Source organism: Procambarus clarkii, chromosome 21 (genome assembly GCF_040958095.1).
Source record: "Procambarus clarkii isolate CNS0578487 chromosome 21, FALCON_Pclarkii_2.0, whole genome shotgun sequence".
Classification (NCBI taxonomy): domain Eukaryota; kingdom Metazoa; phylum Arthropoda; class Malacostraca; order Decapoda; family Cambaridae; genus Procambarus; species Procambarus clarkii.
In genome coordinates, this window is record NC_091170.1 from 27,433,502 (window position 1) to 27,453,502 (window position 20,001).

Here is a 20,001-nt window from a genome sequence, read left to right on the forward strand (position 1 = left end):
TTGGTCCCGCCTCTCAACCGTCAATCAACAGGTGTACAGGTTCTTGAGCCTATTGGGCTCTATCATATCTACAATTGAAACTGTGAATGGAGTCAGCCTTCACCACATCAGTTCCTAATGCATTCCATTTGTCAATCACTCTGACACTAAAAAAGTTCTTTCTAATATCTCTGTGGCTTATTTAGGCACTCAGTTTCGACCTGTGTCCCCTAGTGCGTGTGCCCCTTGTGTTAAATAGCCTGTCTTTATCTACCCTATCGATTCCCTTGAGAATCTTGAATGTGGTGATCATGTCCCACATGATCACCCCTCCCTCATGTGCGTGTGCGCGCGCGCGCGCGTGTGTGTGTGTGTGTGTGTGTGTGTGTGTGTGTGTGTGAGTACTAAATTTGGACCGGCTCTCTAGTCACATCCTCTCAACATTCAATCACCTTTTGAACAAATTCCGGAACTTATTGGGTTCTCCCATATCAGCACATGGCACGGTAAGCGTGTATGGAGTCTGTTTCCACCACCTTAGCACTTGGTGCATTCCATATTTTCACTCTTCTAAAACCAGTAAGGTCTTCCTAATGTTTCTGTTACTGACATTAAGTACCACACACACGTGCTACTCAGCCTCGACCCGTGTCCCCCTTCTTCAAGCGCCACGTACTCTTCCGACTTATCTTTGCAACTTTGTATGGTTACCAGACGTCTCTTGTCTTAATCTTCCAATGACGCGAGACGTTCCATTCGTTCTTTCCACGTAACTCATACCTCTGAACATTCTCCGCTTGGTTTATTTAGGCCTTGTGGCACATGTATTCCTTAATGACACCTCATTCAGCTTTATGAGAGCAGTTCATATGTTGGTCAACTTCCCAAACGCTACTTCTTTCAACGTTCAGTTTTTCTTATTATTATTATTATTATTATTATATATATATATATATATAAATATATATACATATATATATATACATATATATATACATATATATATACATATATATATACATATATATATACATATATATATACATATATATATATATATATATATATATATATATATATATATATATATATATATATATGAGAGGAGTAAAGGGTTGGGGCATCATAATCTCAGAAGTAAACCAGGGCTCAGCTTGCATGCTGACCAACCAGCAAGTATATCTTAGTCATTAACAAAGGTTCAGGAACTAGAGTAAAGTTTCAGAGCACACAGGTTGAGGAGCTGAGTAAACCTCTCTGTGTAATTACCCCTACGAGTGTTACTAGTGTGTTTGAGCTCTTATATGCGCGCACAGTAGTTCATGTGAGCTCGTATATGCGCACACAGTAGTTCATGTGAGCTCTTATATGCGCACACAGTAGTTCATGAGAGCTCTTAAGACCACACACCGGTGTAGTTAACGTTAACTGTTACGACTAAACAAGGTAGTTGCCCGATTTTGTTACGGCTACTCATTGTAGTTCACTATCAAGTTACAGAGTTCTAATGTTGACACTTGTCTCGTCCTTAGATGCCAGTGACAAGTGCCATATAGATGGCTATACTTAGACTCATTTTGTTACTGTAAATTGAACAGAAGCATCAGTGACAGCTGCTGAATTACTTCATTTGTTACATTAAGGTTTCTGTTTGCAGTTACACATTTTAATGTTAATTAATCCTGTTTTGTTCGTTAGTTTAAAAGTTTCATTTACTGTTGTTTCCCTGTGATGTCATATGGAGTGCTTTTATTATATCTGTGTCCATCTTAACTTTTTCAATTAATCACTTTTTTTATTTGTTTTGTTTGATTGTTTTGTGTGGTTTTCTCATTTAATTACTTATCTTGCACCAAGACCTCGATTGTTTATTACGACCGTGTGTGTGTGTGTGTGTGTGTGTGTGTGTGTGTATTCAAGGGAGCTTGTTTTCCAACCACTTGGGCTGAATGGTAGAGCGACGGTCTCGCTTCATGCAGGTCGGTGTTCAATCCCCGACCGTCCAAGCGGTCGGGCACCATTTCTTTTCCCATGTCCCATCCCAAATCCTTATCCTGGTCCCTTCCAAGTGCTACATAGTCCGCATGCCTCGGCGCTTTCCCCTGATAATTCTCCCCCTCTTGTTTTCTCTCGACAATTCTTGTGTGTCGTCTTGCCTTGTCCTGTACCCCTTCTCCCCCCTCCCCCTCTCCCTCACCGTCCCTGCACCGTGCTCGATGTCTGGTCTCACGGGAGCTGAATTCCGTGAGGTCTACCTTTTATTGCCAGGAATTTGGCATTATTGGAGCATGACAGAAAGATCAAAGTCCAGGTGAATTTCCCCCGCGACTCCACTTTTTCATATATTTCCAGCTTATGAAACACACTGTTCAAAATACAGATAGTGTTGCAAAAATATTTAGTTGGATATATCTATTATATTGTTGTTTTGATGCATAATAAATCCTTGACATGTTTTATATTGTTTAATTAAATTATGGCTCTATAACAAAATTTCATATAATTATTTGATAGAATAAACAAGACGCTAATAATAATATTGAAAATAATAATAATAATATTATTATTATTATTATTATTATTATTATTAATATTAGCAGGACAAAGACAAAACCTAAAGGTTAGTTTCGACTTATCGAATAAAGATTAAGGAGAAGACTGGGCCACTGAAAACTGCGAAAGGTCACACAACAAAGAAATGTCTGGAATTGCAATGAGTATTTTGTGTCTGTATTTGTTAACAAGAAAAAGCTTGATATTATGCCTGCACTAGAATAAAACCATGTACGTGATGAGGACTATAGTTGGCTAGTTTAGTGGTTACTAAGGAAGTTATTAAGCAAAGAAAAAAAGTAAAGCCCTTCTATCGCCCAGAGCTAGACTAAGTATTTACCAAGACATGTACAGAAAGTAAAGAAGAAATTAGTGAATTTATGAATTGCATATTTAATCAGAGTCTAGGAGACTACTGGAATCCTGAGGGTTGCAAATGTTGCTCCGATTGTATTGAAAAGATAAAAATTACTTACATCGAACTATCGTCCAATTAGCTTAACCTCTATTTAGGAAATTTGCAAGAACTGTTAGTCGCAGAAGCCATTCGGTTACATCTTGTAAACTTAGATTAATAAAGTTTTTACAACATTGTTTTATTATTTTTTCACTCATGTTTATCAATTGTACTCGCAATACTTTCCAGAATATTTCAAGCAGTTGACAGCAAGAAAGAATGTGACAGTTTATATCTCGACTTTAGCAAAGCCTTTGATACTGCTGTCACGTTCACCTGTTAACAAGTTCCGCAGTCCTCTGTTTAAACAACGAAGATAGCAAGTATAGGCACTATGGAGGAGAAGAGGACAGGTAAAACAGTAACCAATACAAATTAAGCTTATTTGCAGTAAGCTATGAACTAAAAGAATACGACAGCTTAGTGTAAAGAAAAAATAACATAAGAACGATCAGGGAATCACGGAATTTACGACTAACCTAAACCTAACAGCAAAACTGGAATGAAACAGCCCCCGGGAAAATATTTAAGTTTTGCTTATAAACAGCTTTTAAAAGAATGATACGTACATTCAAGAGACCCTAAATTTTCCTAGCATTGTTCAGTTTCAACACTCGCTGTCCTAAGTGTCTAACAAACTAGACATGAATACCTGGTCTCTCTCCTCAGCTATGGTAGCGATGGTGTCTAGGAGATGACCGAATAATCTGGAAGTTTCTACTATTTTCTCCATAGAAACCTTCCGTCTCTGTGAATCATCATTGTAACCAGTTCACTGAATACTACTTAAATAAAAATTTCCATAATAACTAATTTAATATCCTACATTATATATATATTATATATATATATATATATATATATATATATATATATATATATATATATATATATATATATATATATATATATATATATATACACACTAAACTGGATATGCAGCTGTGCCCGGGTGTCTCTGCCTCCTTCTCCCCTTCCCCTCTCTCATCTCTTTCCTTATCCTCTTCTCTCTCTCTCCCCCCATCTTCCCAGTACTAGCTACGCCACCCTCCATCCTGACTAACATTTAGTACGATAGACGAATCTCAGTTAAAATGGAATTTTGTTATTTAGCTAGCTGGGAAATTAGTGGAATGTGATATTTAATGTAAAGTATCCCGACAATCCTATGTACTGCCCGTAACCCAAACCATCTACCCTGCAAAGTTTCGTTAGGCTACCCACTAGCATCTGGGCTCATGAAAAAAAAGGAAAGTCTCTTTCTCTTTCCCTCATTATATATAACAATAAATCTATATAAAAAAATTGCACAAATATTATGAAATTTAGAGAGAAGTAGCAAGAGGAGAAGAAGGATAGGAAAGAGTATGAGATAGAGGAAAAGGATGACGAGGAGTTGGAGAAGGAAGCAAGATGGCAAAAGTTGAATTACAATTTTTAATCAAAACTTCCCAGTGCCGCAAAACAAGACACTTCGGTAAAAAACTTTTTCTTGTATTTCAGATGAGCTTTGTATGTGATGGGCGTGGGGTGGCGGCCAGCGGAGAGCGGTGGTCATCGCGGGTGTGTGTGGGCGTGGGTGTGGCTGCTGGCGTGGGCGGCCGTGTGGTTGGGGCGGGCTGAGGAATGCGACATGGGAGAACTTCGCTGCCATGACACAAGCTGTGTCGCCGCCGACCAATACTGCGACGGAGAGCCAGACTGCGCCAACAACGAGGACGAGCCCAAACACTGCTCGCGTGAGTATCTGGACCTACCACTGCTACAAGGTCCCACTGAATCACTCACGAGTCAGACTTGCAACATATCTTGTGGTCTCTACTGCCAGACTATTCCTGGCTACTGTATACAGTGACTACTTCATGGCTAACGCCCTAGTTCACTTCTGGTTCTTACCAGCTTGGCGGACTGGTTATCGTACTGGCCTGGCATACAAGGATCCCAAGTCCAGTTCCCTCTGAGGCTACACTGTTGCTTCCAAATCGGTGACAGTTTCAGTAGTAAAACTTGATTCCCACCAGTTTATAGGACAAACTCAACTGGTTCACTAATATTACACACTAGTGGGAGATATACTAAAAGGTCTCTCTCGGTCCGCTTTGAGTACGCAACTTGCCTATCCTGGGTTCCTACCTATCTTCTACCTAGGTAGCACCAGGTTCCTACCCGACCATATACCTGGCTGAATATTCTTGGTTCGGTGCCTGACCGGCGACTATCATAATACCGCACTCTAGGTAGCAGTCACTCACAGAGTACTTGCATGTTGCCTTGAAGCAGCCTTCTAGTTTAGTTAAACCTGGATTAGTTTAGTTACCATGTAGTCGGTACCTGGCCGCTAGGTGCTTTATATTTTACACAGGTTGGAACAAGAACAGACGAGTTCTGACTCGTGTTGTTTCCATCAGATTGCCTTGTGGATATAGCCCCAGGTATCCGACTCTTGAGTACTTAAACTCACCAACTCGTTTCTCACCGTGACACACAAACATCTGCTCGCAGTGGAGGTGATTGTACACCAAAATCCGCGTAGGGTCGTAATAGTGTGAGCGTACTGTCACCACTGGCGTTCTCCCAACCTCACCAAATAACCAATACGCAACATAAATGGTCCATTGCCATTTAAAGCTCTTCCATATAAATGAATTTCCAAAATCTGTCCGGTCATAGGGGGGATATTCTCTCTCCTGAGCCGCCGTTGACGGGAAATATTATCGGAAAACCTATCCACTAGATCGGATACGCCCTGTGTTATATATATTTTTTCGGATAGAGCAAGGTTTGACATGATCGGTGCAGCCAGGAGGGGAAGGTTTATTGATTTAGGCGGGTTGGTGCACACGGTGTTGTGTGGGGGTGTACACTCCTAGCTGTTGGTGCACATGGTGTTGTGTGTTGGGGTGTACACTCCTAGCTGTTGGTGCACACGGTGTTGTGTGGGGGTGTACACTCCTAGCTGTTGGTGCACACGGTGTTGTGTGTGGGGGTGTACACTCCTAGCTGTTGGTGCACACGGTGTTGTGTGTGGGGGTGTACACTCCTAGCTGTTGGTGCACACGGTGTTGTGTGTGGAGGTGTACACTCCTAGCTGTTGGTGCACACGGTGTTGTGTGGGGGTGTACACTCCTAGCTGTTGGTGCACTTGTAGATCATGCCACATCCTTACCGCTCGTAAATCATTTCACACTTCCTGAATGCACTCCTACCCACGAAACAAATAGCTTCATATGGCAAGTGTGGGTGTGTAGCTGCCTCAACCCGCGGCCTTCCCTGCTATAGGTGTCTAGATTGAGCAGTTCCTCCCTGTGTGCCCATTAAATCCCCTGAGACCCCAATGTCTCAATCATGTCGCCCCTCTTTCTCTCACTTCTCCCAGTTTTGAGGGATCGAGTTCTCTCAGCCATGTCTAACAGGTCAACCATCTCAGTTCTAGGAGAAATTATTTAGGAAATCTCTGCATATAGTTTAGTATCCTTTAATGCGTCTTCAGGTGAAGGTTATCTGCCGTGGCTGCATATTCAAGCACCGGTATAACTCACAAACTGCCTGCTACAACAGCCCCGGCATCCTCCTCCCAGTGTTCTGATTCTTATAGAGAATTTCTTATAGAGAATTTCGCAGCAGCAACACTGAGACGACATGATCGCACGACATGCGCGCCACTATCTTTTACCCCTTAAAGCTCTTGGAAGTTTGAACCAAAAAAAGTAATGTTTTGTATATGTTCGTTAAGTACAGGGGCGTAAGGTTTACCGGACTGGGGAGGGAAGGACGGAAAGAGAGAGAGAGAGAGAGAGAGAGAGAGAGAGAGAGAGAGAGAGAGAGAGAGAGAGAGAGAGAGAGAGAGAGAGGTGAAGGATAGAGAAGTGCTGGATAAAGAAGAGAAGGTAGGTGAAAGAGAGAGTAGATGCTGCAGAATAGCGGCCAGAGGTGGGTTTAAGGAGAAGGAAAAGGGGGGAGAGGTTCATGGAAGGGGAGTGAGATGGGGTGCAGGAAAAGGGAGTGGGATGAGGTGCAGACGAGGAAAAAGGGAGAAGAGGGGGAAAGAAAAGGATCGTTGTTAAGAGTAGGAGACATCCATTTACTCTCAAAGAGAAAACAAACGAAATTCGATGACAACAGAATGAGATATTTAATTGAAATTTCGTCCGAGCATCACTATTCTACATTCAATTAAGAATTTAAACAGAACAAACAACTGCCAGTAAATTGTCGGGAGGATGGCCAGGCAAAGTGACGAGTTAAAAGAAGTGCTTCATACATATCTCTTGATTGATGCTTACATAATGAGCCACAATGGATTTGTAATACATTTATATACATACATATACATAGATTATATATATATGAATATATATATATAGCATATTCATCCGTGCCTCTGCATCTCCTATCCCTTTAATATCACTGTAGCATGGTGGTGGTGGTGGGGCTTGGGAGCAGTGCTCACCACACATATAAACGCTCACGGCGGACTGACAAGATAGTAATCCAATTCGAGGCTTGCCGCACCTACAACCTCTCCTCTGATTACACAATCGAGTTACATCGTTAGTTTTTTAATCTTTTTTTCCCCGCGATGGCTGGTGAGAGCGAGGGCGGCTCGGAGCGGAGACCGCGGGGAAAAGTTATTATAAGTTTAGCGAATGCTTCCAAGAACTAATTATGTAACTTGGGTGCGGTTTTAGCTATCAATCCACGAGGCTGTAGAGGCTATGTGCTCCACGAGGCTGTAGAGGCTATGTGCTCCACGAGGCTGTAGAGGCTATGTACTCCACGAGGCTGTAGAGGCTATGTGCTCCATGAGGCCGTTGTGGTCCGGTGGTTTGGTTAGGACCTCGATGCTAGCTTAAAATATATACATATGAACAGGCTTCCTGCCCCCAACTAAACGAATTCATGCAGAAAACGTCAGCAAGAAAAATAACAAAAAAGTGCAACAGGAACAAACAGCAAAAAGACCAACAACAAAAGCTGCAGCAGGAGCAGCAACAAGACCAATAACAAAAGCTGCAGCAGGAGCAGCAACAAGACCAATAACAAAAGCTGCAGCAGGAGCAGCAACAAGACCAACAACAAAAGCTGCAGCAGGAGCAGTAACAAGACCAACAACAAAAATAGTAACATCAACAACAGCAATAATAATGTATGCACCTCCAAAATGAGTTTTGATATTGGAGTTCAACATTAAAGATTTTTCGGTAATACTTTCATCAAAAATGCCCTTATTAATGCACATTCCTCTCTGTAGGCCGTGAGAGAACCAGTCATTCTGAAAAACTAATTAAACTGTCAAACTATCAACCTGTCAAGCTTGTATGAAAATATTTATATAACTGGATTGTTATAAAATTATTTGTTGACGCGGAAGAGTGAATTTTGAATAGGTTCACAAGTCAAAAATGGAAAGTCGTATCGTAGTTAATCCGTGTGTTTGTTCACTTTCTTAATTAACAAAAACTGGAAGGTCATGTATATGTGAGTACTTGTAAATACACCGTAAAGCTTGTTATAATGGAATCCTTCACTTTGTGTTGTATTCCCGAATCTGGTGCTGGAAACAGGCTTACTGTAGGAGACAGGAGAGGTCATTGGCTTACTGTAGACGATAACACAGGTCACTAGTTCAGCTTCTGTTTCCATCGTGGGTGTAGTCATGTGGTCGTCATGGATTGTCATGGGCGGGCGTCGTAAGTGGGCGTCATGGCGGGCGTCGTAGGTGGGCTTCGTGAGATGATGTGAAGGATGTCCAAGTCATGGTTCCATTCTCATAATTTTGCATTTTAGAGTTAAAGTCAAGTTCTGTAGTCATTTTTCCGACTAGCTTTGGAGTGAGTCAAGATCTCCTTTGATCTGCAAACAATGATATGATGGAGCCAATTTAGAGTGTCAAATCGTTGACAGAGTAGAAGCAGGATGGGCTCTTGTACCGACCCTTGAGGCAGTCAAATCGTTATCAATCCTCTCACTCTATCAGCTAGTTTCCCTCTTGAGAGGTACTTCAAAAGTGTGTGTGTATATGTGTGTGTGTGTGTGTGTGTGTGTGTGTGTGTGTGTGTGTGTGTGTGTGTGTGTGTGTGTGTGTGTGTGTGTGTGTGTGTGTGTGTGTGTGTGTGCGCGCGCGCGCGCGCGTGTCCCTTTACCCACACGCAGTTGCCAGGATGAGCTTGCAGGGTGGAAAGGTTGCAGACTCACATGTGCTGGTTGTGTAACGCAGTGACTCTCAACTCGTCTGTTTCATGGTGTAAGTTCTCTTACGTAGGTACTCATAGTACCGTAAAAAGTAGAGTACCAATACGTGTGTACTCAGGTATTGTATTAGCCTCTACCCTCTCTTCCTATTTCACGTATTTACTCACTACAATTGCTCTGCAAAAGTTCCTGTCAACATCCCAGTGGGTGTTAAATACGTGTGTGTTAAACAGTGCGAGTGTAGTCCCAAACACTGTAGGAATATTTTGGTCTTTAATATCACTAACCAGTAACGAAACCTACCTGACTCCCCTGAAGATTACTGCAAGATAAATCATTTTCTCAACCTCTACAAAGCGTAATTCATGCATTGGACGACATCTGGCAGAGTGTGGCGGAGGTGCGGCTTTAAGGCATGTCTCGAGTTAAGGGCTCGATAGACTCGACCATTAACTCGCGCACCTCGGTAAAGAGACTGGCATCGTCTTCAGATGTATTCGTCATCACTTTCCTCCCTCCCCCTCTTGCCTTCCCCTCCTGGTCCCTACACCCCATTTCCTACCTCCTCCCTCGAAGTGATTCATCTTAATTTTGAAGATATATACTTGTTATTCTTAGATTATGGGATAATTTTGTGCATTTGTTTACACCTAATAATATGTTACTCTCACTCATCCACACACTCGTGTCTAGCGTGAGTGAGTCAGACGGGTCTCGCCATGGGCCTGGCATGGTACCCGAGGGAAAACTGTTGTGCGTGCCGGAGCTCTCCACTTTCACCCTGTTTCAGGTTTCCTGAATCTCGTCTTATTTCTTCTGCACATGAGTGTAAGTCTCTCAATCCAAGCTCCTGCCTCCTATACATGATCTCTTTATATATTAACTACTCATCGGAATATGATGAAACTACGACGTTTCGCTCCGTCCAGGACAATTGTTGTGTAATGATTAAGAACCGACCGAAACGTCGTTTTCTGATGTGGGGTTTGGAGGTTTCTTCCTACCTCTTGCTCCCTCTCTTCATCTCCCCTGCTCCCTCCTCCATTCATCAGCGTGGCCCTGCCACCCTCTCCAGCCTCCCCGGGCCACACTCGAGCACCTTGGTACACAACAAGACAGCCCGGTATTGTCTTAGTCTCGAGCCAATAACAGCACCATTCTAGACGGTCATCCTTGTGTCTAACAGGACAACAGAATGATTTACCAGCTCCTTTCTTACCAATGGTACAGTATTACAGTTTTTATGAAAGAAAAAAACCTCATATGAGTATATATTTCTCTGAGTTGTATTTCGTGAGTTTAGAATTGGTTTGTCAATCCTACATTTATATTATTAATGCATTAACACAAAATACACCACGACCCACTAACACTACACCACGACCCTCTAACAATATGAACATATTGCGTGATTCTTCCACTCTCGAAACATCATCTTGAGAGCTGTTTCTTCTTCATTTTTAAGGGTGAGCGGAAGGTGGTAAGGGAAGTAAATTTCGTGGAGGAGTACAGGTGAAGAAAAAGTTATTGAAATAGTGTGAGTTATGTCAGCAGGCGGGCTGGTCGCCTTACTGGCACGTATATGTGTGTAGTTACTATTTGTGCCTGCAGAGTCGAGTTATTAGCTTCGAGTGTGTTTTGTAGCTAAGGTAAGCTTGATTTTTTTTTTGCCAGGGTGTTGGGAAGTGTTTGTCTGGTGTTCTCAGGTATTATACCGAATATGAATGCTCATAGATAAATGCTTTCAAGTATTCATATAAATACACTCCTCTACTTGTGTACATATTTGGCTGTTCCTTTTTTGCAGTGTTATATATTTTGTTTTCTGTGGTATTTCTGGTCTGCATTATATCTTTTAATATGGTATTGTGGAGCTTGGTTACCGTCGAGTAGATCTAGCTACACACACAGCATAATTACAAGATGAAATACTCAAAAGAAAACCCCAAATTAAAACAAAATAACCACACAAAGAGGCTCAGCTAAAACGAGTACAAAGCACGTGAGTGTGTACACAGGAGTACTCCAAAAACAATTTTAAACATTCTAACACTCCAAGCATGTTGGCATTTATAAGGCGCTGATGCAGGTTCTCTCAGCACCCGCCCACTCTTGACCTACACACTTTCCTTCTCTCTTCTCTAAAATAAAAAATAAAAACAGTGTGGCAGGCACTGGCAAGCCACACCATACATATTTACAAGCGTATACCACCACATCTCCCACACTCCATTCAACATATCCTTGCTCAAATTTCCAAACATTATGAATTAGACTCATCCCTCAAATTCTGCCCCATTCCCTCGCTCCTGCCTCAAACACATCCCTCACCGCCACCCCCCCCCAAGACTTATACCACACTCATTCTCCACTCACTCATACTTTACATGCATCTTTCTCATCCTGCCCTCCCCATACTCACCCTACCTCATAACCTACACCCCCATCTTCCCAAACACCTCATGCCTGGTTGTGGTGACACACAAGCCAACCATTAAGGCATCGTGTAAGCCTCCACCTAAGCCAACAAATGGGCAATAAAGCGAGAGAAGCTGCCGCTAATTCCGCAACTTTACCATCAAGACCTGTTTTGTGGTCCATAAAATATCCCGACACCGGACTTTAGACCTGCAAGTCTTAACCAGTCCTAGAGCAATTTTTGTTGTTTAATATCTTTTCCTTAACCTTAGTAAACTATGTTTTAAAATTCTCGAATCCATGCCAGAGAGGCTCAAGTTATTTTTGTATTAGTCTTGAATCAGGGGGTCATAACTACCAGACTATCTGTAATTCATGACTTCAGAAAATGTGAACAACTCTTGGATAGTTATATTACCCAAGTCAGTAACTCTAGTAAATATGAAGACATTTTCAATATCTCTAAATCCTGGAAGACCTTTCAGTCATATCCCATGGAATTCTCATATCTTCAAAGCCTTAGTTCTTGGAAGGCATGGATCCTGCAAGCATTGGCTGATGGAAGTCATATCTCCTGAAAGACTTTTATCCTGTTTAGTCCATTTGTTATGCACTCCATGCCCATCCTGTGGGGGGCAGTGAACCCCATTCCAATCCTGTGTGCGAAAGTGGACCTTATTCCCATCCTGTGGGCGGCGGTGGATCCCATTCCCATTCCTGTGGGTGGCAGAGGACCCCATTCCCATTCCTGTGGGGCGGCAGTGCATCCAATACCAACCCTGTATTGAAAAAGTTACAGAGACACATAATGAGCTCAGGAACTGAACCCCAAAATTCATTTATCCAAATAAGTTACAGTCTTGATAAGCTAGTTACAGTTTTTAGTGAATTATATCAACGATGAGCTTGAGAAAGAAAGTAGTAACTCCAAGGAGTTATAGCTCCGTGATACCACACATCCGAAGCATTATGTCGTCCGATGACTCATAGACCAAAGTCTCTTAATAAGACAACCTCTTAAGTCGTGTCTGAATATATTTGACTCGTTAACTCTCTCAGAGCGACAGTTTCCTCTCCCCATCCCAAACAACAATAACTGCATCTACAGGGAGAAAAGTTAATAAGTCCGTTGAATGACCTGACAAATGTTTTAGCTCTCCAAGTAGAAAGTCCCAAATCACTAACAATCCTTAGTGTTTGGATTGTTAGTTCTGCACCTTCAAAGAAGAGAACACGACAGGTCCCAGAAACGACAAGCTTCCCCTCAGTACAAAGCGGCCGAACTTACTGTGAAGAATGTCGTGAATCACAAAAGAATTCTGATAATCCTTACCTTTCCTTGTGGCAGAGGATCGGTCTTTGAACGTTTTCAGTGAACATCTCTTATCCACTGAGAAAGAGAGAGAGAGAGAGAGAGAGAGAGAGAGAGAGAGAGAGAGAGAGAGAGAGAGAGAGAGAGAGAGAGAGAGAGAGAGAGAGAGAGAGAGAGACAGACAGAGACTGACTACCCTAAAGCCTACCATTGGCTGTCTTACGGACCAATAAGGAAGCGACATGAGAGGAGTCATTTACTTTCCCGTGAGAGATAGAAAGACTCGTAAAAGAAAGTTTTAGAAAGTGGGAACTTGAGAGTTTTATTAATGAGGGTAATGCCTCTTGAGGTGCTTGTTGGGTCGTAATCTTCCTGGGAGCTGGGGGTGGGGGCAGAGAGGAAGATAAAGAGAGAGAGAGAGAGAGAGAGAGAGAGAGAGAGAGAGAGAGAGAGAGAGAGAGAGAGAGAGAGAGAGAGAGAGAGAGAGAGAGAGAGACAGACAGACAGACAGACAGACAGACAGACAGACAGAGACAGACAGACAGAGAAGACAGGAAGAGAGAGAGAGAGAAAGAAAGATTTGCTCACAGTGCAATTTAAAACAGAATATCCCTTTAAAGAAAAATAAATTTTAATATGCACCGAGCAATAACAACCATTGCCCTATACACAGGAACTACCAGTCCGCCACCAGCATCGCAAACGATGAATCCTGTAATGAACATGAATGAAAATCACGACCATCAACCATCAAGTAGGACAGAACCATCATCTCAGTTTGTCTGGTGACGGTAGCCTTCGGCCCAGCACCCGTCAGGCAAACACCGCTCCCCACTCTCTCTCTCTCTCTCTCTCTCTCTCTCTCTCCTTCCTTCTCCACCCATCTAACTCCTGGTCTCCCCTCTTCTTCTTCTTACCCCTCCTCCTCCTCCTCCTGCCCCTAACAGAAGGCCGCGGTCTCGAGAGAAACCAAATTGAGTAAATAAGGCGGACGTTCTCCTTTAAGCCGAGCTGCTGTACTCTCCCTGAGGATATGCTCTCTCTCTCTCTCTCTCTCTCTCTCTCTCTCTCTCTCTCTCTCTCTCTCTCTCTCTCTCTCTCTCTCTCTCTCTCTCTCTCTCTCTCTCTCTCTCACTTACTCGAGGAAACAACCTGACGCGCCATCCACAAACAGCTACTCAGCAATCAACAGGTGTTTCCTTACAGCCAGGGATTATGTTGAAAAAGAATATGCCATATGAAATGCATTTCCATTTCGCTAAAAGCCTTTGACGAAGCAGAAACGCCAAGAATCTAAACATTAATAATGCTCACTAGAGTGCGAGCATTTTGTAACTAGCCTTCAGTCAAGTTTTTTTCCTAGTCTTCAATCTAGTCTTAACCAACAATGGAACTTTCTCTCAGTCAAGTCTTTAAATGTAACACTCAACCAAGCCTTAAACCTATCCTTTTACCTTGAACTTAACAGTTTGTGAACTATCTCTCTGCTTTGTACTTGAAATAGCATTCATTCTGTGTTCATAACAAGTCTTTTTTCGTATAACGACCCACAATTTGTTATTATTTAATATACTGATATGAATACAGATAAATTTGTCTTAGATTGTGAAGATACAGCATCACCTTGTGGCTAGCTCTTCAGGTAGATTTAAAACAGTTAACGTAGCATTAAAGCGCTCAACCTTGCCCTCAAGTGCTCATCTCAGCTGTAGACCTGCCCAAATGGCTGTTGATTGACCAGCAAACTGTTGAAAAGTCAGTATGGCTTTCATGAAGTTATCATGGACTCCGATTGATCATCCTAGTCGTCATGAAATTATTCCGTCCACAACGAAGTCTCCTCAGCCACTGATCTCTCAGTGGCTGAGGAGACTTCGTTGCCCTCAAGCGGTCAACCTAGCTCTCAGGCCGTCAATCTAGCTCTCAGGCCGTTAGCCTAGCTCTCAGGCCGTCAGCCTAGCTCTTAGGCTGTCAGCCTAGCCCTCAAGCAGTAAGTACTCCATGGCCTTGAGCGGATTGCGGTCGTTGTGCAGGACTGTTGTCAAGTGATACAGCGTTGCCTGGACAAGGGTCTGCGACACACTGAAACTAAAGAGAAGACGAAGCTGTCAGAGGCTCAGTGATCCAACCGAGGTGTGATCATTTATTGATCTTGGCTTCAGTCTCCTGGCTGAGGGAGAGGAGGAGAGTTCAAGATTCATGGAAGATATTGAAGAAATATAATGCAGAGTAACGCCACGACAAGACTTGATGAGTGAGACAGGGAAGACAAGCTTCTCAGTGAATATGAAAGGAACGAATGTCAGAGTGCAAGGTAAATTAGCGTGCGGAAACAATGGAGACGAAGAGTGCTTTTCTGAGCGGCTAGTGAGACAAGGATTCTGTTGATGAAGTCAGTAACATTTGAATAGGCCGAGAGGAATAGATGACATACAAGTTCGTGTGTATCCAGAGCAAATCTTCAAAGGAACCTATATGTACATGTACATATAGGTTCATGTACCTATATGTGCGTGCATGTACATGTGCGTGTACATACATGCGCGTGTACATGTTACTCAAAATCGGGGGAAATGGCAAATAAATCTTAAAATAAGCGATCAGACACCAAGCTTTTGGGGTTCTGATCGCTTGCCGAGCCGTAAAGCGGCGGTGAGCATCCTGCAAGACAAACACTGAACCTGACGCCTGAACGCCGGAGAGGACTTTGATGCGGTGCTGCGCGAGGCTCAAGGACCTTCCCGGATATTTCTGTAACAAGTTGCCAAAGGGTGTTTACCGTTTCTTTGATAAATTCTCTGCCGTTCCGTGACGGTGTGGATACCCTTCAAGTTTCCAGGTGGCTAATAGTGGCTAATTGCCTCTTTTGGAGCGTCCTTCTGGGCTCAAAATTGGTAGGATGGAGGAATCAGAGCAAGTGTTATTATGACCTAAGGAACCCACACCACACCTGTTGCCCCAGTCAACCAATGGGAATGCAGAGACGGATGGACTTGAAACACCTCATCTTGCCTCACCCAATATGGTTTATTGTATATGTAATGGTAAATAGGCTCATTTATTCATCTGTAGCATGAATAAGCTAACTCATCCCTCTCACGCTTAATCTATAACATCAAGTTAGATTAGAGCGGAGTAACAGTCCCGCTCCTGTGCAAGGTAAGTCCATTAGGGGCTCACCATATCCCGTGCTACTTGCAACATTTTGTTCCGAGTAGCTGAATCTAAAACAATCACAAGAACAGCAAATTTGTATTCACTATCACTCTGCTTCCGATGTTCTTAAAAAGGCTCATAGAAATGTGTGATATTTATGTGTGCGTGTACGTATAAGTGTGTGTGTGTGTGTGTGTGTGTGTGTGTGTGTGTGTGTGTGTGTGTGTGTGTGTGTGTGTGTGTGTGTGTGTGTGTGTGTGTGAGAGTGTGTGTGAGAGAGTACTAAGTGAGAGCCAGACTGCAGGGGAAGGGGTAGGCCCTCTGGTACGTACATCCTGAGAAGAGGGAAGTGAAGAGTGCAACAGGGAGCACCATACTCTGCCACACACTAACACCCAAGTGTAATTTTGTCTGGCGTGGTGGAAGAGAGACTCTCAGTGGCTGAGTGGACGGACGAAGAGGCCTGTGGGAGGAGAGCATGTGCCAGTTGACGGACGTTCCCACCGCCACCCTTCACCCACGGAAGGGAGAGTGTCAATGAGTGGAAATTTTGCTCAATACAATAGGAGGGGAAAATAAACAATGTTGGTGGCGGCAGGATGGAGTGTCAGGGAGATGCAAATGGTATGAGTTCGAAGAGTGAGTTACATGATGTGGTCCCGAGGAGTTTTGCTGATGGGATGCAATCGCCGTGAAGATGGGACAGGATAAAACATGAGAGAGGATGAAGGTAGAATAAGAGGCCAGAGTCTACATAAGATAACTATTGGTGAAATGTGAAGAAGATATACACGTGTGTGAGGCCTTTGATCAAGGCCTAACAGGACCATCGTGGTATATGCCACAACAGGACCATTAAAGTACACTCCAAAACAGAGAACATTAATGAAGTGGCAAGAATACAATACCGCGTGAGGCTGATGCTGCTCATCACATCATTGGACGTGAGAAACTTGAGTTTAATGATCTGAACAAAAGTCTCAACGAGAATATCAAAATGGCAATATAACGTTGGAAGCTACCTGGGAAAATACTTATAAACCTTTACATATTTATAAAATTAATATTTAGTAAAAATAAATAAATATTATGTATATAGAAGAAAATCCCAATGCCAATCTATCAACCCAAGAATCATTTGGAGCAATGCGGTGATTGAACCAGGGACCCGCTAAACACCAGTCGCGTGCCATGAGACCACGACATGCTGAAAGCTATTTAACCTGGGATGCCACTAAGTCCACTAAGGAATTCTCAAAAGACATCGAGTTTAATGTGCCCAACACGTTTTACAAATGACCTGCATGCACTATGGTGTGGGTTATAGTGTTCTCCACCATATGCTTCTTTTATATACACAAGGAAATCACAATAATGTGATCTATCTATCTCATCAGAGACATTCCACTCATTACTCTGGGTAATGAGTGGAATGCCACACACATGTGAGACACCTGCCACACATGTATGGGGCAGGTGTGGTAAGTCTGGCAGGTTGCGGAACCTCGGGATCACGAACACACCCCCCAGAGTCCCACGAGGAGTCGTCCAGCTGTGGTGTTAATCCCATAAACACATATTAACCTATTACTGCCAAAATTCGATAGATTGAATTTTGTTGACAATAGTAAAGGATATTCTACTAATATGGTACGAAGAAATGTTTTGTTTTGACTTTTTTTTAGAACGATTTTAAAGGTAAAGCCAGAACCAGAATTACAGAAGTGTCTATAGCAATGTGGTTCACTGTATTTGTTTCATTGATGCCAACTCTGATCTGATCATGTTGGGCACGTTCCCCACAGCAATCACAGAGGAAAATTGGGTGAGGCTAGCCCCAAACGTCTGACCTTTATCCTCAAGCAAACAGATGTTCTAATTTATTAATAAATTTAGTAAGTTATAACCAATTTATATGTTATGCATTTTATTCACCTGTTTATATTAAACATTATTGAACATGAATAAACAAAAGTCTTATTAAGACGCAAAAATGAGGAGATATATATGTTCAATTTAGGTTAGGATACTTCCATATATTATTTTTTCATTTTGTATTTGGAAACAGTTCCACGACCTTCTTTTGTGGTTCGCAATCTCTCTCTCTTTCCTCCTTAACCAGCATCATTCCTGTTTTATCCATCTCTCTCTGTCTCTCTCTCACACGGATGTTTTCCAAACACTTTCTTCCCCGACATTCTTCAAGCTACGAATCTCTACGCTTCCAACCCTGCTGGCATGAAACTGTTTTTAATGGAATTCTTCTTCCCGAGTGACTTTTCTGGCTGTTAGTAGTCACTAACAGAAAGGAAATTAAATTTTATCTCCGTAATGCGTTCTGGGACGAAATGAAATGCCAGAATTTAGCGCCCGAAAGGTATTGATCAAGTTGTGGAGGGGGTTGTTAGTGGGAGGGGTTGGGGGGAGGGGGAGAGAGGGATAGAAAGATGGGGGGGAAGGCTGTTACAGAGAACAAACAGAAACGGCTGTTTACCCCTTGTTCTGTCTGCCCACCACTGACCATGTCTGACCATGATCCGCCACTGACCATGTCTGACTATGGTCCGTCACTGACCATGTCTGACTATGGTCCGTCACTGACCATGTTTGACCATGGTCCACCACTGACTATGTCTGACTATGGTCTGCCACTGACCATATCTCAGTCTCTGACTTTCCCTTTCTTGCTTTCTCACTATTTTTATCTCTATCTCCCAATCTGTCGCTGTTTTTCTCTCGTTTTATTTGTATTTCTTTCTCTCTAGTATTTGCAAAACTACAATTGTGACTTAACTTCTCAAAATAAAAAATATCATGAAATTAAATCAACTGATATAAGGCTTTGGCATAATTTTGAATCTTAAGACTCATTAAAATAAATCCCTTTCCTCTTATTGGCTGACTCAGGCGGAGTATTGTGAGTGCCTGACACGTCCTATATTGGACTCAACTATCAAATCTTGACAAGGTTTTGACAGTATCAGAAGGAAATAATAACTTGTAACTGACCACTGAAGCTTTATGTGTGCACTTTGTGGTTCTTTTTATCTTGCACAGCATCAAACGACTTATCAGCAATAGTTGTTAATAGGATGTCCAAGGCTAATTTCTCGTGCTGCATTTCGGCAAGTTTTTACAAATGGTGTATGTCATTACACTCGCTTGACTGTGCAGCTGGAGAGAATGAAAGAGGTGAAAGCCTCTTTTAGACAGATGAAAAACATAATTTACCGACAGACGGCTCTGTCAGTAAATTATGTTTTTCATCAGTCCAAAAGAGGCTTGTAGATTGTTAGTAATGTTCAGCATATAGATAGAACAATAGCTGGACAGTAACGTTGCCTGATATACATTTTCCCCCATGTACTCTCTTTCTCCCTCTCTCTCTCTCACCCGTGCTCTCTACTGTGCTCTCTCTCGCTCCCCCCCCCCCCTCAGAAATGCCTGTGTGAGCTGGAGGGGCGATATTAAAACTAGGAGTGAAAGAGGCGCCTGACATTAGGCAATTACCCGAAAGCCTGGGCGTACAGGGGGAGTGTTGGGGAGGGGGAGTGTTGGGGAGGGGGAGGTGTTGGGGAGGGAGAAGTGTTGGGGAGGGGGGAGTGTTGGGGAGGGGGAGGTGTTGGGGAGGGAGAAGTGTTGGGGAGGGAGAAGTGTTGGGGAGGGGGAGTGTTGGGGAGGGGGGAGTGTTGGGGAGGGGGAGGTGTTGGGGAGGAGGAGTGTTGGGTACGGGGAAGTGTTGGGGAGCGGGAGTGTTGGGGAGCGGGAGTGCTGGGGAGCGGGAGTGTTGGGGAGGGGGAGTGTTGGGGGGCGGGAGGGCTGGAAGGGGGTGGGAATGTTCAGGATAGAGGAGGAAACCGGTGGAGGAGCGAGAGTGGGGGAGGGAAGAAGGGGAAAAAGAATGCAGTGGAAGGGGAAGAGGGAGGAGGCCGGG

The 20,001-nt window shown here is 43.1% G+C and overlaps 1 protein-coding gene across 2 annotated transcripts in view; it reads left to right on the forward strand.

Moving 5' to 3' along the window:
• The first annotated feature begins 4,503 nt into the window (after positions 1–4,503).
• LOC138366937 (uncharacterized) overlaps positions 4,504–20,001 on the forward strand; it is a 63,982-nt gene continuing 48,484 nt past the window's right edge. For both annotated transcript variants that reach the window (XM_069328225.1, XM_069328224.1), the window contains exon 1: positions 4,504–4,728. Coding sequence is in view for 1 of the 2 variants with exons in the window: in XM_069328224.1 (XP_069184325.1) it covers positions 4,509–4,728 (220 nt within the window). In the remaining variant the exon portion in view is untranslated. The remainder of the gene's footprint in view (positions 4,729–20,001) is intronic.